At 44.5% G+C, this 15956-nt stretch overlaps 1 protein-coding gene across 1 annotated transcript in view; it reads right to left on the bottom strand.

The window, feature by feature from the left end:
* LOC113450353 (protein-lysine 6-oxidase-like) overlaps positions 1-15956 on the bottom strand; it is a 20671-nt gene extending 4715 nt beyond the window's left edge. Inside the window, exons 1-6 of the mRNA XM_087936270.1 lie at positions 15482-15956; positions 11568-11676; positions 7575-7712; positions 6586-6742; positions 4652-4747; positions 3691-3806 (exon numbers count right to left, since the gene is read on the bottom strand). Of these exons, the coding sequence (XP_087792396.1) occupies positions 3691-3806; positions 4652-4747; positions 6586-6742; positions 7575-7712; positions 11568-11676; positions 15482-15956 (1091 nt within the window). The remainder of the gene's footprint in view (positions 1-3690; positions 3807-4651; positions 4748-6585; positions 6743-7574; positions 7713-11567; positions 11677-15481) is intronic.

Here is a 15956-nt window from a genome sequence, read left to right as displayed (position 1 = left end):
GCAGTGTTCCAATGTTTGAGGGGCTGCCACAGAGAGGAAAGGGCCGACTTATTTTCCCAAGCACCAGAAAGCAGGACAAGAAACCACAGATGGAAAATAACCAAGGAGAGAAAGCACCTGGAATTCAGAAATTTCCTGACAGAAAGAACAATAAACCAGCTCACCTTCAGAAGTTGTGGGTGCTCAGGGAGAAGATTTTTGGATATGGGATCGATTTAGAGCAATGGCAAAAATTGTGGTCTCAAAATTATAAAACGACAATGTCAACAGCATATAAAGAAAATTGGTATAAGATGTTTTACAGGTGGCATTTTCCCTCCCGACAAGAATAGCAAGAATGTTCAAGAATAAATCCGAAAAATGTTGGAAATGTCATCAGATACCTGGCTCATATTACCATATGTGGTGGACTTGTGCGGATGCTAAAAAATACTGGACTAAAATCCACCTGTGGTTGGAAAAAAATGACAAAAAAACATATAGACTTGAAACCAGAGATATTTTTATTGGGAATTTTACCTGAAATATATAGTAAAGATTTGAAATACCTGATTGTAAATGTATTAACAGCGGCTAGGATTGTATTTGCTAAAAACTGGAAAAATGAGAAAATACCATCACAGGAGGAAATCATTAAGAAAATATTGGAATGTGCTGAAATGAGTAGATTGACATTTGAAATTAGAGAACAAGAGGATAAACAATTTTATAAAATTGGGGATCTATTCTATCATGGTTAGACAATAAAATACAGCAATGAAATACGTAGACTTTTAGAAAATAATAAATATATAAAGATGTACTTTTTTCTTATTATATCTACAAAATGATTTTAGGATAGATTTGGGATGATAATATGAACTGTTATAAAATAAACTAAGTAAATTATGGCTATCCTGTAAAACATGAATGAATAAAAGTATAGTCAAATGATTGATTAATAATGATACTAAGGTATTTAATTTTTGATTGACAATATGAGATCATATGCAATGTAACTGTAATTGAAGACTATGAAATGGAAGCACAAAACAATTTGTAAACCAACTGTATGCACACCTATGGAAGATAGCTTGATGTTTTAATGTTTTGTTTGTTTTTAAAAACCAATAATTATTTTTTTTAAAAAAGTTGTGGGTGCTCCAACACTGGAAAATTTTAAGAAGAGACTGGACAGCCACCTGTCTGAAATGGGATAGGGTCTCCTGCTTAAGAAGGGGGCTGGACTAGAAGACCTCCAAGGTCCCTTCCAACTCTTGTTTTGTTATTTTTCACACTGCCCATGCCAATGCTGGCTCGTATTTAACTGATTGTTCACTAAGACTCCAAGATCCCTCTCACAGTTACTGCTATTAAGCCTGGTGAAACAGGTGTGGAAGGAGCTCGGCCCTTTACACCAAGGGCCAGGGTGCCTATGGGTATCAAAAAAGTCAAAATGGCGGCTACAAGCACCTGATTGAAGCCCCGCCCCCTTTTGAAATGCAAATGAGTGTTGTTTGCTATAGCCATGAGATATTTATGGAATTATTTTTGCAGGATATTCATAGTAATATGAGGGGAGGGGGAAAAGGTGAGAGGCTCATTCGTTTTCACTTCAATGAGCTTTGAAGGCGATTGCTTCCTACGGATGGGCGAAGGTGCCAGCAAGGGTTTGGTTCTGCGCCCCAGAATGTGGGCCCAGGGTCGAGCCAGATGACCTCTTGGTTCTTCGCTCCATCCTCCTTCTCCAGCAGAGAGTTGAGGTTGAATGGGATGTCTTGGGATTCAGGTGCCCTTGGTGAAAACAAAGGCCTCTCAAGTTCTTGGGCTCTCTTTTCAAAAACTGCTGGCAGGTCAGGAGGTAAATAGATGGAGGAAAGGGGGAAGGGGAAAGGGAAGGGAGTAAATGGATGAAGAAGGGAAGGAAAGGGGTAGGGGAAAGGAGAAAAGGGAGGGCAGGGGAGAAGGAAGAGGAAGGAAGAGAAGGGTGGGTAGATAAAGAGGAAAGGAAGGAAAGATGGATGAAGGAAGAAAGGAAGGAATGATGAAGGGAGGGAGGAAGGAAGGAAGGAAAAAGGAAGTGATAGATAAGGAAGGAAGGAGAAAGATGGTAGGGATATATGGATGAGAAAAAGGAAGGAAGGGATAGATGGATGAAAGAAGGAAGAAAGGATGAAGGGAGGGAAGAAAAAGGGGAAGTGATGGATGGGTGAGGAAGGAAGGAGAAAGAAGATAGAGACAGATGGATAAAAAAAGAAAATGAAAGAGATGAATGAATGAAGGAAAGAAGGAAAAGAAGGAAGGAGAAAGAAGATATAGATGGATAAGAAAGAAAGAAAAAAAGGAGGGAGGAAGGAAGGAAGGAAGGAGAAAGAAGATTGGGATAGATGGATGAGAAAAGGAAGCGCAAAGGAAGGAAGGAAAGAAGGGATGGATAAATGAATGAGAAAGAAAGAAGAAAGGGATGAAAAAGGGACAGAAGAAAAAAGTGAAAAAATGAAAGGAAAGAGGGAGGAAGGGAAAGAAGGAAGGAAATTACAAGTTACATTTCTGTAATGTCCAGGAGGAAATACACTATCTTAACCTGGGCTTCTCCCTATGTAAAATATTCTGTGTTTCTCCTTCCTTTCTACTTTCTCACTCAATTCCTTTCATAAGGTGTACCAAACGAGGTGTATCCTTCCAGGCGCTCTCTTCCTCTGTAGCACATGCCTTGCCCTCCATTCCTGGGACCGCCGACTCCATCTTGCCAGTTGTGCCTTTCTGTCACCAAGGTCCACAAAGATGCCCGAAGTCGCATGTCAACGCAACTTCTACCCGCCACCTGCCCCTCCAGCAGCCGAAGCAGAGGAGGAGGAGGCGGAGGCGGAGTGGGAGTTAGAGTCAGCATCATGGCAACTCAGGAGCTCCGAGGGGAAAGAGGGAGTGGAATTGTGTGTGTGTGTGAGAGAGAGGGGGGGGGGAGGACCCTGGGCCTTCTGTCAGCCCTCAGATGGAGAGTCAACAGCCCCCAGATCTGGAGGTGGTTGATGAGGAAGAGGAGGAACAGCCAGTGCCTGACGTGTGGATACTCAGAAGGCAAAGGAGAGGAGAGCAGTGGAAATCTATGGGCCGGTCCTTGGGACAAGAAGAGCTACTGCTGCTAGCGAAGCCCCACCCTAGCTCTGGGGATAAAAGGCAGGGGGCGGAGATGAATAGGTTTGGCAGATAACTATTCATCTTCTGGCCGCCAAGTAAAACTTTTTGCCAGGGTTTGCCGGCATTCCTAATATAGGAATCTTTTGAGTTCATATCAGAGGCTTTGTTGTGTTTGTGGAACTGGGTCAGAACACTATCTCGGATTTCTTCCTCCATTGTTCTGTTTCCTGTCTCTTGACAAAAGGCCTTGCATCTTGAAGGCAAGACTGTCCCCTCAATTTTGTGTGTGTGGGGAATCTCCAGGGGAACCCATTCCACATCACCCTTAGATATCATGAAGACGGGTTCTAGGTCTTACCATGAATGATGTCTCCAGGAAGAGACCGAAAAAGGAAGAGGGCCAATGAAGCCTTGAGATTTAAACTCCGACCCTTTTGTAAACTCCCGCACAAGGAGGTGGGGCTTGGGTGGTAACGACGCTTCCGCCATCTTGCCTGGTTTGATCTCCCTCCCCTCGCGGGAGACCCCGATGATTCAACCCGCCAATCTAAGTCGTATTGCCCTTGGGGATACCTTGTAATTTGGCAGTTGTGTGTGTCGACGTACACCCCTGTGTACATAATATCACACCGGACAACATTGTTGGAGAAGTCCGACTCAGCCACCAGGAAATCAGGGTTGACGGTCACCTCAAAAAAAGAAGGACAAGAAATCTGTCACGCTCCATCCCTTGGCCTCCGGAGGTGGTCTTTCCTTCTTGCTCAGGACTATCCTTGTCCTCATCACCCGCAACAGATAGTGGCTCAAAATTAGGGCAAAACTGGTACTCCTCAACTTACGACAGCTCACTGAGTGACCAAAGGTAAAACGGATGCCGGAAAAAGTGACTTATGACCGTTTTTCACACTTATGCCTGTGGCAACCCGTGGTCATGTGATCAAAATTCGGATGCTTCACAACTGGCTCATGTAGTCCTCAACTTACAACAGTTTGTTTTGTGACCATTCGAAGTTACAGTGGCGATTAAGAAAGGGACTTATGGCTGTTTTTTCACACTTATGATCATTGCAGCATCCCTGTGGTCAGATGAGTTACATTTGAATTCTTGAGAGCTGGCTCATATTTATGACAGTTGCAGTGTCCCAGAGTCCTGTGATCCCCTTTTGTGACCATCTGATGAGCGAAGTCCATGGGGAAGCCGGATTCGCTTAACAACCGGGTTACTAGCTTATCAAATGCAGTGTTTCACTTAACAGTGGCAAGAAAATTCATACAATGGGGCAAAGCTCACTTAGTCACATACATTCTTGGCTCAGTTGTGGTCGTAAGTCGAGGACTACTTGTGTTTACGATGGTCGCAATTTTGGGGGTCACTTGATCCCCTTTTGCGACCTTCTGACCAGCAAAGTCAATGGGGAAGCCAGATTCACTTAATAACCGTGTTTCCAACTTAAAAACGGCGGTGGTTTGCTTAACAACCGTGGTAAGAAAGGTCATAACAATGGGACAAAATTCACTGATGATGAGGATTTACCTTGAGAATATAATTTCCAGGAGGGACATCGGTAATATCAATCCACTGGCAGTCAATATTGGCATGGTAGGTATCGTAGCAGCCTGGGCTCAGACCCTGAGGAGAGAGGGGGAAAAATGACATTTATTTCTATTTATGGAGGAATCGCATATGGCCGCCAGTCCTACACACAAACTCTAGGCAGCTACAAACCACCAGCGGAAAGCAGAATTACGATAAACCTAATTTCGCCTCAAGTCTGCTTCAGCAATTTAAAAATGACAGAATAACAGAGTTGGAAGGGGCCTTGGAGGTCATTTAGTCCAACCCTTGCCCAAGCAGGAGACCCTACACCGTTTCTGACAGATGGCAGTCTAGTCTCTTCTTGAAAGTTTCCAGGGATGAAACTTCTGAAGGCAACTTCTGTTCCATTGGTTATTTGAAGCTGTGTGGACTTCAACTCCAAGAATTCCCCCCCCCTGCGCGTGAGCTCCGTTTTTGCTGGCAGAGGGCTGCAGGAGGCCGTCGCGCCGAAGACGGAGCCTTCAGAGGGCCACATGCGGTCCTCCCGAGCTCCATTTTCACTAGCAGAGGCACCACGGGCTGGTCCTTCACTGTTTCCAGAGTGGCCCTGGATCTGGCCCACAGGCCTTGAATTTGACACCCTGGATTTAAATTGATTGGTTGTTAATAGAAATGGCTAGTTTATAATATTGTGGAAAAGTAAAAAGTGGAGGTTTGAGGTAACTGTCTTATTCTACTTCACCAGAGGGAATCCAGAAATCAATGCTGTTCCCCCCGCAGCGCCTTTCCTCTTCTTACCAACACTTCCCCTTTTCCTCTTTCCCTCTCCTTTGTTCCCTACTATTTGCTTTTGTATTTTCCTATTTTCTTTCATAAGCGAATAAAATCTATATAAAATGGATAATCACTGCGGCTTTTGATGGAGTGAGCAGAGATGTCTGAATTGGCCATTTTGATCAAAGAAAAATCACAACTACGTTGTTTCTACGTGGAAACCGTTTATGGACTTTGTGCTCGAGGTGGGAGGAAAAAACAAATGAAACGTTGAGTTTGGGTTTTACCGATGAGATTGATTTGTTATTCAGAAATGGCTAGTGCAGTGCTGGCTAACCTTTTTGGGCTCCTGTGCCAAAAATTGTATGCGCGCTTGTATGCTCACATTCGCGTGCCAGCACCCAGAAGGCAATGTTCACCTCCCACAATGCCCCCTACGCATGCGCATGTATTTTTGGAAAAACAGAAAGTGACGAAACGGGGCTAGTTTTTGGCCTGCAGAGCCTACAGAAGCCTTCCTCAAGCCTTTGGGAGGCCAAAAAACAGCCTCAAACCAGCCGAAAATCAGCTGTGAGGCGCGCGCATGCCCAGTGAGGTAAGTTTGCCTGCAGTTCGCATGCCGACCCAAATGGGTCTGCGTGCCACAGGTTCAACATCATGGGGCTAGTGTATACTGTTATGGAAAAGTAAAATGTTGAGGTTTTGAGGTAACTGTCTTATTCTACTGCACCAGAGGGAGACTGGAAGTCAACACAATTTTCCCTTTCTTTTCTACACTTCCCCTTTCCTCTTTCCCTCTCCTTTGTTCCCTACTATTTGCTTTTGTATTTTTCTATTTTATTTTATAAGCTAATAAGAGTGGTGTGGTGGCCTAGAGGTGGCCTAGCTCTTGCCTCACAATCAGGAGGCTGTGAGTTCCATCCTAGACAGAGGCAGATATTTCTCTCTCTGGGCCCAATGAAAATATATCCGCCGAACAAAACTCCACATTGGTGACAGGAAAGGTATCGGCCAGGAAACACTCAGCTCCATTCAGTTGTCCAGACTTCATCCCACAAGGGATTATGACGAACATTTTATAAGCTAATAAAATCTATATACAATGGATAAGCACCGCGGCTTGTGGAGGTGGGCAGATCCAGTCAGCCATTGCATACCTGAATATGAGCAGTGCACGCATAGCGTCGACGGACCCCGGCATCGCAAGAAGTGTCCTCCAGGCAGAAACTGGCTTTATGACCTTCCGCCACCTTCTCATGGGAGACGGCATCCAGAAGGTCATAGTTGCTGAAGGCTTCCATGCTATGATAATGCCTGAAAGAAAGAAGGTTATTAGAAGCTGCAGGCAAAGTCCTCATTTTACAACAATTTTTTTAGCGACCGGCCAAAGCTAAAACCCCTGAAAAAAGTGACTTATAGCCAGGTCCTTACAATTATGACCATTGCAGCATCTCCACAGCCATGTGATCAGAATTTAGGCACTGGCATGTATTTATGATGGTAGCAGTGTTAACATCTGCCTGATTCATTTAATAACTATAATGTTTCACTTAACAACCATGGCAAAAAAGGTTGTCAAACTGAGTGCGACTCACTTAACAACTGGTTTCCTTGACATCAGTCGAGGACTGCCTGGAACTCCATGAGGCCCCAATAGGAATTTTCTACATTGGCTGGAAGGACCCTAGAGTCGGGAATGACTAATGCGTGCTTGTTGTTTCTGGCTCTAGGGTACGATGCTCATCTCCATTACAAAGCCGAAGAGCCAGTGCTGTCCGAAGACGTCTCCGTGGTCACGTGGCCGGCATGACTAAACACCAAAGGCGCATGGAACGCTGTTACTTTCCCACCAAAGGGGTCCCTATTTTTCTACTTGCTTTTGTTTACATGCTTTGAAACTGCTAGGTTGGCAGAAGCTGGGACAAGTAATGGGAGCTCACTCCATGACGCGGCGCTAGGGATTCGAACCGCCGAACTCATGACCTTTCTGATTGACAAGCTTAGCATCTTAGTCACTGAGCCATCACGTCCCTACCTTTACCTTAGTCTCCCTTTATTTCTTGGTATATATATATATATATATATATTAAACATAAACGAGTCAATCTCGTCGCCCAATCGTCCCCACGCCGCTAGGCTCACTTACTGGTGACAGCTGTGCCACTCCCACTGGTGTCGCGGCTTCACTGGGAGGAAGTCCACCGTTCCTTGATTCTTCACTCTTTGGGGGAACCGAAGCAGGACTCGGGAGCTGATCCTGCTCACCCCGGGCCGGTAAGCGGATCTGCGGGGAAAAATGGAGGAAGACATAAAAAAGGATTGGAAGACTTCGTCCGCTGGAACTGAGTGGCTGCCTCTCGTGTTAGAGGTGGTCCTTGCCTTATGACCCAACTGTTGAGCAGATGTTGAAATGGCACTGAAGAAAAGGGACTTACACCCAGTCCTCGCGCTTACGACCATTGGACATCCCTGTGATTACACGATCACTAGGAAACTGGCTAACCTTCATGAATGTTGCAGGGTCCCTGGATCTCGTGTTGGCTATTGGGGGCCTTCCTAAATGATTTCCTTGAAGCAAAGTCACTGGGGAAGCTGACAGGGAATACTATCATGGCCATTTGATGTCTCGCTTAATGACCGCATCAATTAATGATGAATTTTCTGGTCCCAATTATAGTTGTAAGTCAATATAACTCACTTGCTGGCTTATTCCAGCATTTGCTGGAAAAATAATGCTGTTTATGGTTGATTTATTTCTTTATTTCTTTATTTTTTAATTTCTTTCTTTCTTTCTTTCTTTCTTTCTTTCTTTCTTTCTTTCTTTCTTTCTTTCTTTCTTTTCCTTCCTCCCTTCCTTCCATCTTTCTCTCTCTTTCTCTTTCTTTCCATCTCCTTTCCTCTCCTCCCCCTCCCCTCTTCTTTTCTCTTTTCTCTTTTAAATTTCTCTTTGACTTTTATGTAAATATATATATGTGTGTGTTTGTGTGTGGGTGTATGTGTATCTCTCTCTCTCTCTCTCTCTCTCTCTCTCTCTCTCTCTCTGAAAAGGTGTACTATACCTTCTGTTTCAAGATGGCCTTTTTTCTTCATTTTACAAATCTGTCTTTACCCAAGTGCCACATTTCTACTTTGAAGAAGCTGCTGGCCTGGACAGCACACTGTTTTGAAAATATTTATTCATAAATAAAAATATATTGGAAAAAAAATAAGGATCTGGTTGCAATAAATAATCTGTTTAAAAGCAGAACTTAAGCCTGAAATGTTCTTACTAGGGATAATGAGAGGTGATTACAAGAAAGATATTGAATATATAATAATGCACATCTTGACAGCAGCTAGAATAATGAAAAGTATGGATTGTGCAGAAATGAATAAACTTACAATGGAATTGCAGGAGAAGGGAGGAAAAAGAATACTTTGCAGTCTGGGAAAAACTGTATGTTTGGTTTGGTACCAGGAATAAAAGACAGTGCAAAATGTAAATGGTGTGTGTGTGTGTGTGTGTGTGTGTGTGTATGTTCTCCATTCCTCTACTCATTGCAGAATACCTTATGCCACCAGACTTGAAATTCTAGACCGAGAAAACCTTGAATTACGCCGTCTTCGGTCCGATCTAAGTATAGTATATAAAATCATACATTGCAATGTCCTACCTGTCAATGACTACTTCAGCTTCAACCGTAACAACAGAAGAACACACAATAGATACAAACTCAAGGTTAACCGCACCAAACTTGACTGCAGGAAATACCACTTCAGCAACAGAGTGGTCAATGTCTGGAATACTCTACCTGACTCTGTGGTTTCTTCCCCAAACCCCCAAAACTTCAACCTTAAACTGTCTACTATTGACCTCAACCCTTTCCTTAGAGATCTGTAGGGGGCGTGCATAAGCGCACCAATGTGCCTACCGTCCCTGTCCTATTGTTTCTTTTATTTTTCTTATATGTACCCATTTCATGCATTCATAACTATGTTTATCCTTATCTTATAATTGCTTAACAAATAAAAATAAAATAAAATAAGATGTATGTATGTCAATGAATACAGAAAAGTCGATAAATTACTGCAAAAATTGTAAATGTGATTTGTTTTTCAAAGTGTAAAATTTAATACAATTTTTTTTTTTTTTAAAAAGAAAAAATCTTGGGATCAGTTCTGGTCTTACGTCGAGGACTATCGGTTATCTAGGGAAGGCTGGGGACGGGCAGAGAAAGAGAAATAACCAATTGATCAACTAAGCAAACAGTCAAAGAGTGGCGAGGAATGAGTGACCCTTCTATGCCACCTGGCCGGCCTCAGAAGCCACTTTGTCGAAGTGTTTACAGGAAACCGCCCCTCAATCCTGGCCCTTTCCAAGCTGGAAATCTGTAAAAGAGACAACCACACGACTTTCCCCAAGTTTAGACCTTCTTTAGATCCAGCTGAAGTGTAAACATTCCTTTCTCCCCCACTCCCAATTTTTGCAGGAGAATATTCCTGATTCTGCTTTCGGACTGTAATTTTCCTTGGTCACTGGCAAGGAGAGATTTTGGCTGGAGAGGCTGAGGTTTGCAAACATCCCCTTAAGAGAACTGGCTCTTGCACTTCGGTGCGCAAAAACCAGCACCACAACCAGTGAAATAACAGGATAAGGAGATGTTTACGGAGGCTCTCAGTCATCCAGCTCATGGTTTTCCTAAAGGTGACTGGAATTTCTGGGTTCTTTTTTTAAAAGACATTTTGCTTCTCATCCAAGAAGCTTCTTCAGAGCTGAAGAAGCTCCTTGGATGAGAAGAGAAACGTCTTCAAAGCCAAAATAAGAAAGTCCAGTTGCCTCTTGAAAAAAAAAATCACCTTTGGGACAACGGAATAGCAGAGTTGGAAGGGACCTCGGAGGTCTTCTAGTCCAACCCCCTGCCTAGGCAGGAAACCCTACACTACTTCAGACAAATGGTTATCCAACATCTTCTTAAAAACTTCCAGTGTTGGAGCATTTACAACTTCCAGAGGCAAGTTGTTCCACTGATTAATTGTTCTCACTGTCAGGAATTTTCTCCTTAGTTCTAGGTTGCTGGAATTAAGGAGAATTAACCTGGAATTAAGGAGAAATTTGCTGACAGTGAGAACAATTAATTTGTGGAATCATTTGCCTCCAGAAATTACGGTTGCTCCAACAGTGGAAGGTTTTAAGAAGAGATTGGACAACCGTTTTTCTAGGATGCCATAAGGAGGGCTGGACTAGAAGATCTCAAAGGTCCCCTCCAACCCTGTTGTTCTGTATTCTGTAAATATTTAGAAGAGAACTACAGATGACGTGATAGCTGTGTTCCAGTATCTCAGGGGCTGCCACGAAGAAGAGGGACGTTAACTTATTTTCCAAAGCACCTGTGTCAGGATTCCAGAAATCGCCCTAATTAAATTGTGATTCTCGAGCCAAACTTAAAAAAAAACAAAACTTCAAAGGATTCATTAGAGGGGACATAGTGGCCCTGCCCTGTGCGAAGCCAACTCTGGCACACATAATTTACAGTCCCCTGTGACCCTGTTTCCCTCCTCCCCCCCGGGCGTGTCATCAATCAGATTTTCCAACTGAGCACCTTCACGGGCTGGTTGTCATCATTCACGTTCTCCAATGAAATATATTCACAGGCAAAAGCTCTGCTCGTTTAGTTACAGTCTTTTAAAGAGAAGAGTTGGAATGTGCTTTCGCTTCTAAACTGCTGCACTGCAGTTTCCAGATTTCCTTCCTCTCCCCCCCACTTTTTAATGACAACTACCAAAACAGTCATAAGATCGTTTTATGAGTTGACAATCAGGCAGGACAAGAAGCAACGGATGGAAACTAACCAAGGGAAGATCCAACCTAGAATTGAGGGTACATTTCTTAACAGTAAAATAATAATAATAATCATTGGAATGACTCATCTCCAGAAGAAATCACTGGAGGTTTTTAAAGAAGAGACTGGGCAGCCACTTGTCTGAAATGGTCTTAGATCTCCTGCTTGAGCAGAGGTTGGGCTGGAAGATCTCCGAGGTCCCTTCCAACTCCGTTGTCCTGTTAAATTTGTATCTGCCGCTCTCTGTAATGAGACGACCCGGAGAGGCTTATAGATGATTAAAAAAAAAGACAACCAATCGAGCAAGCTTTGTGGCCTACCTCGCAAGGCAGTTTTCTTCCGCTGCGCACTCCAAGGCATACAACTGGACTTTCTCGATGTAGGTGGATGCTTGTAGAAAATACGGGTCGGGGACCAAATCTGGCAGGTCTGAAAAGGAGAGACCGGGAAGCAGCAAAATGAGAGCAACGGCTTGCATTTCTGAATGACAGCCCTGCAGAGAAGGAGGGGAGAACCTCAGGAGTTGCTTGGGTGGGTGGGTTGGACTAGATGACCTACAAGGGTCCCTTCCAACTCTGTTAGGAGAAGGGTGTTTTCTGATGGATAAATAAAAAGGGACACTGTCCCCATCGGGCAGGGAGCAAAATAAGGGAAGTGGATTCTCCAGAGAAGAAACAAAGCAATGTTTCCCAAACTTTTTCTTGCCCTACCCAAAAAACAGCTTCCGAGAAAGTCTTTTTTCCCCCTTCTCAACGAGGTAAAATACTTCAAAGGACCCTGTAGTGCTGGAGAATAGGCAGGTATGTTGCTACCCAAAGAAAAACCACTTTTATCCAATTTGTGGTACTTTACCCAGGTTTTGGAAGCGTTCATTCAAAGGGAGATTTGGAGAGGAGAGGCCTGTTGCTTAACAAATAACAGATAATCAGAGTTGGAAGGGACCTTGTAGGTCATCTAGTCCAACCCTCCCTGCCCAAGTGGGAGACCCTACACCATTTCTGACAAATGGCAGTCCAATCTTGATAGTGGGAGGTCTTCCTTCCTTCCTTCCTTCCTTCCTTCCTTCCTTCCTTCCTTCCTTCCTTCCTTCCTTCCTTCCTTCCTTCCTCCTTTCCTCCCTTCCTCTTCTTTCTCTTTGTCTCTTCTTCCCTTCCTCCATTCTCCTTCCTTCCTTCTCTCCTCCCTCTTGTCATGTATTCCTTCTTTCTTCTCTCTCCTTTCTTTCTTTCCTTCTCTCCCTCCCTTCTCCCTTTCTAGTTGCGTCTCCTTTTCCTTTCATCCTTAATCAACCTCCTTTTCCCCTCCACTCTCCCTCTCCTGTTTCATCTATCATTCCTTCCTTCTTTCCATTCATCTGTTTGTCAGCCCTTCCTTTCCCATCCTTCCTTCCTCCCTCTCTTCCTCCCATCCTCCTCTCTTCCTCCCTCCATCCCTTTTGTCATCTAGTTCTTTCTTTTCTCTCTCTCCTTCCTTTCACTCTCTCCCTCCCCTCTTCCCTTCTATTTTTGAGTCCCATTTTCCTTCCATCCATCCTTCCTTCCTTTTCTCAAATCCTATATCCCTCCCTCCTTTCTCTTCCTCTCTCATCTGCCCATCCTTCCCCACTTTTTCCGTTCATCTAATTGTCAACCCTTCCTTTCCCATCTCTCTCCATCATGCTTTCCTCTCCTATATCATATTTATTCTGTATTCACGAGAATTTATTCTGTATTCACGAGAATCTCCCTTCACTTCATCATCAAATTGTCTTGGGGGACTAAATCAGACGGGGGAAAAAAAGAAAGAGATCTAAACTGATAACAGGAACAGGGGATGGGATAATCCAAATATTGTCTTTAGTTACCTGGAACTCAGGTAACCCGAACTCATTATTCTGATCTTCACCTTAAACACTCTGTGTCCAAGCACACTACCTTTGCATCCCTGCTACAAATAAATAGTCCTGGCCTACCTAACAGGATTGTTGTACATACATTTAATGTGGAGAAAAGCAAAGGTTTTACACCTGGGCAGGTAAAGAGGCAAATACAGGTTAGGTGAAATCTGGCTGAAAACCAGTAACTGTGAGAGGAACATTGGAGTTTTAAGTGGACAATGCCTTAAACACGAGCCAGCTGTGTGCAGCAGCCGCAGCAAAAAAAGCTAATACAACCCTGGGTTGTGTAAACAGAGGCACAGTCTCAAAATCACATGAAGTATTACTACCATTTTATGAAGCCTTAGTAAGGCCACACCTGGAATCCTACATCCAGTTTTGGTCACCACATTACAAAAAAACAAAAGAGGTCGAGACTTTTAGGAAAAAGTGCAGAGAAGAGCAACTAAGATGATTAAAGGCCTGGACGTTAAACCATACAAAGAACGGTTTGCAAGATTTGAGTATGGCTGGTCTAGAGAGAAGAAGGACTAGGGGAGGCATGATAGCAGTCTTCCAGTATTTGAAGGGCTACCCCAAAGAAGAGGACAGGGTCAACTTATTTTCCAAAGCACCAGAAGACAGGAGAAGAAACAATGGATGGAAACTAATCAAGGAGAGAAGCAACTTAGAACTAAGGAGAAATTTCCTAACAGTGAGGACAATTAACCAGTGGAACTACCTGCCACCAGAAGTTGTGGCTGCTTCATCCCTGGAGGTCTTTAAGAAGAGATTGGACAGCTATTTGTCTGAAATGGGATAGGGTCACCTGCTTGAACAGGGGGCTGGACTAGAAGACCTCCAAGGTCCCTTCTAGCTCTATCCTGATTTTGATTCTAGGAGGGAACAGTCTACCGGGGAACAGTCTTCAGCTACCGAAGCGGGCAACCCAACGGAGTTTCATCCTTTCCTAAAACTAATTATTCTTAATTATTAGTAACTAATTCCTAATGATTTTATTTCTTTCAGCAATCTTCTTCCCACCTCCCCTTCCAGCTCTCTTTTAATCTTTTTTTAAAAAATAACAAAAACAACAAATAAAATTCTCTTTCAATTATACAGTGTGTCGATTGGGGTACATTATATCTTGTGAACACAATAACATCTGTATACCTTTCTTACTGTGTTTACATTCCTATTACAGCCCCTTCAATATTATCTATCATAGTATATCATTATTTCAGTGTCATTTAATTTCTTGCTTTGTTTTCTAACCATCCATAAAAATAGATTCCAAATCTTACTGAGTTTACATTCCTATTACAGCCTCTTCAACATTATCTATCAGTGTCACTATTAGTGTCATTAAATTTCTTGCTTCACTTCCCAACCATCCGTAAAAATAGATCCCAAACCTTATAATTCTCTCTTTCTTCTTGCTCTCTAATTGCTAGTGTGAACCTACTCAGATAAACAGATAATCAGAGTTGGAAGGGACCTTATAGGTCATCTAGTCCAACCCCCTGCCCAAGTGGGAGATCCTGCATCATTTCTGACCAATGGCAGTCCAATCTCTGCACTCATTTCTGCATATTCCAATATTTTCTCAATCACCTCCTCCTCCTCCATCGGAATTTTTTTTTTTTCATTTTTCCAATTTTGAGCAAATACAATTCTAGATGCTCTGCAGTTGGGACTGTGGCAACAACCAGTACTGCATCCAGTTTTGTTCACCGCATTATAAAAAATGTTGTTCAGACTCTAGAAAAAGTACAGAGAAGAGCAACAAAAATGATTAGAGGTCTGGAGGCTAAAACATATGAAGAACAGTTACAGGAACTAGGCCTGGCTAGTCTAGGGAGGAGAAGGACCAGGGGAGACATGATAGCGGTCTTCCAATATTTGAGGGACTGCCACAGAGAGGAGGAGGAAGGGGTCAAGCTATTTTTTAAAGCACCCGAAGGCCAGACAAGAAACAATGGATGGAAACTGATCCAGGAGAGATTCAACCTGGAAATAAGGAGAAACTTTCTGACAGGGAGAACAATCAACCCATGGAACAGAAGTTGCCTTCGGAAGTTGTGGGAGCATCATCACTTGAGACCTTCAAGAAGAGATTGGACTGCCACCTGTCAGAAATGGTGCAGGGTCTCCAGCTTAGGGGGGTGGGGGGTTGGACTAGATGACCTACTAGGTCCCTTCCAACTCTGATTATCTGTTAACCCCGCAGGATAGGCTGTTCCCAAAGCGAGGGAGATGCAAAGCTCACCCACCCACTCCACCACCCGCCTCTACCTCCTCCCGGACCCCCCTGCTCGCCCCCCTCCCCATCAACCCTCCACCGCGTCGTCGGGGGGGGGAGGGGCGGGGGTGGCTTACCGAACCTCTGTCGGGCTGAGCCCGGCCGGACGGCGGGACGGTCGTAGACGCTGTTCGGGGAGAGCCAAGGAGACCCCCGGCGGTCGCTCCGGGCCGTCGCTCTGTCGCGCCGCCCAGCCCCTCCGACCCCGCCGGCTGCTCTGACACCGGCTCCTGTGACCGTCCGCGGGCTCGTCCCGGTGCCCGACCCTTCTTCCTCGGCGCTCCTTCCCGCGGACGACGCGCCGTCGGCGCTCAGGTAGAAGGTCTGCGGCTCCGGAGCCGCTGCGGCTCCTCGGGCTGGCAAGAAACGGGCAGCGCTGTTGAAGAGGCTGTAGTGGCGACCCCGGTTCTCCCAGCGGATCTGCTGCCTCCAAGCCGGTGGCGTCCGCTGAGCCCCGGAACCGTCGGGGCGCGTCGCCAGAACCAGCACCAGCACCAGCAGCGCCAGTCGAGGCACGGGTGGCCCACGACGGGTCCTCCTCCTCGCGTTCAT

Source organism: Pseudonaja textilis, chromosome 1, assembly GCF_049901715.1.
Source record: "Pseudonaja textilis isolate UNSWEBS1 chromosome 1, rPseTex1.2, whole genome shotgun sequence".
NCBI lineage: Eukaryota > Metazoa > Chordata > Lepidosauria > Squamata > Elapidae > Pseudonaja > Pseudonaja textilis.
This window is presented reverse-complemented; position numbering and strand designations above follow the sequence as displayed.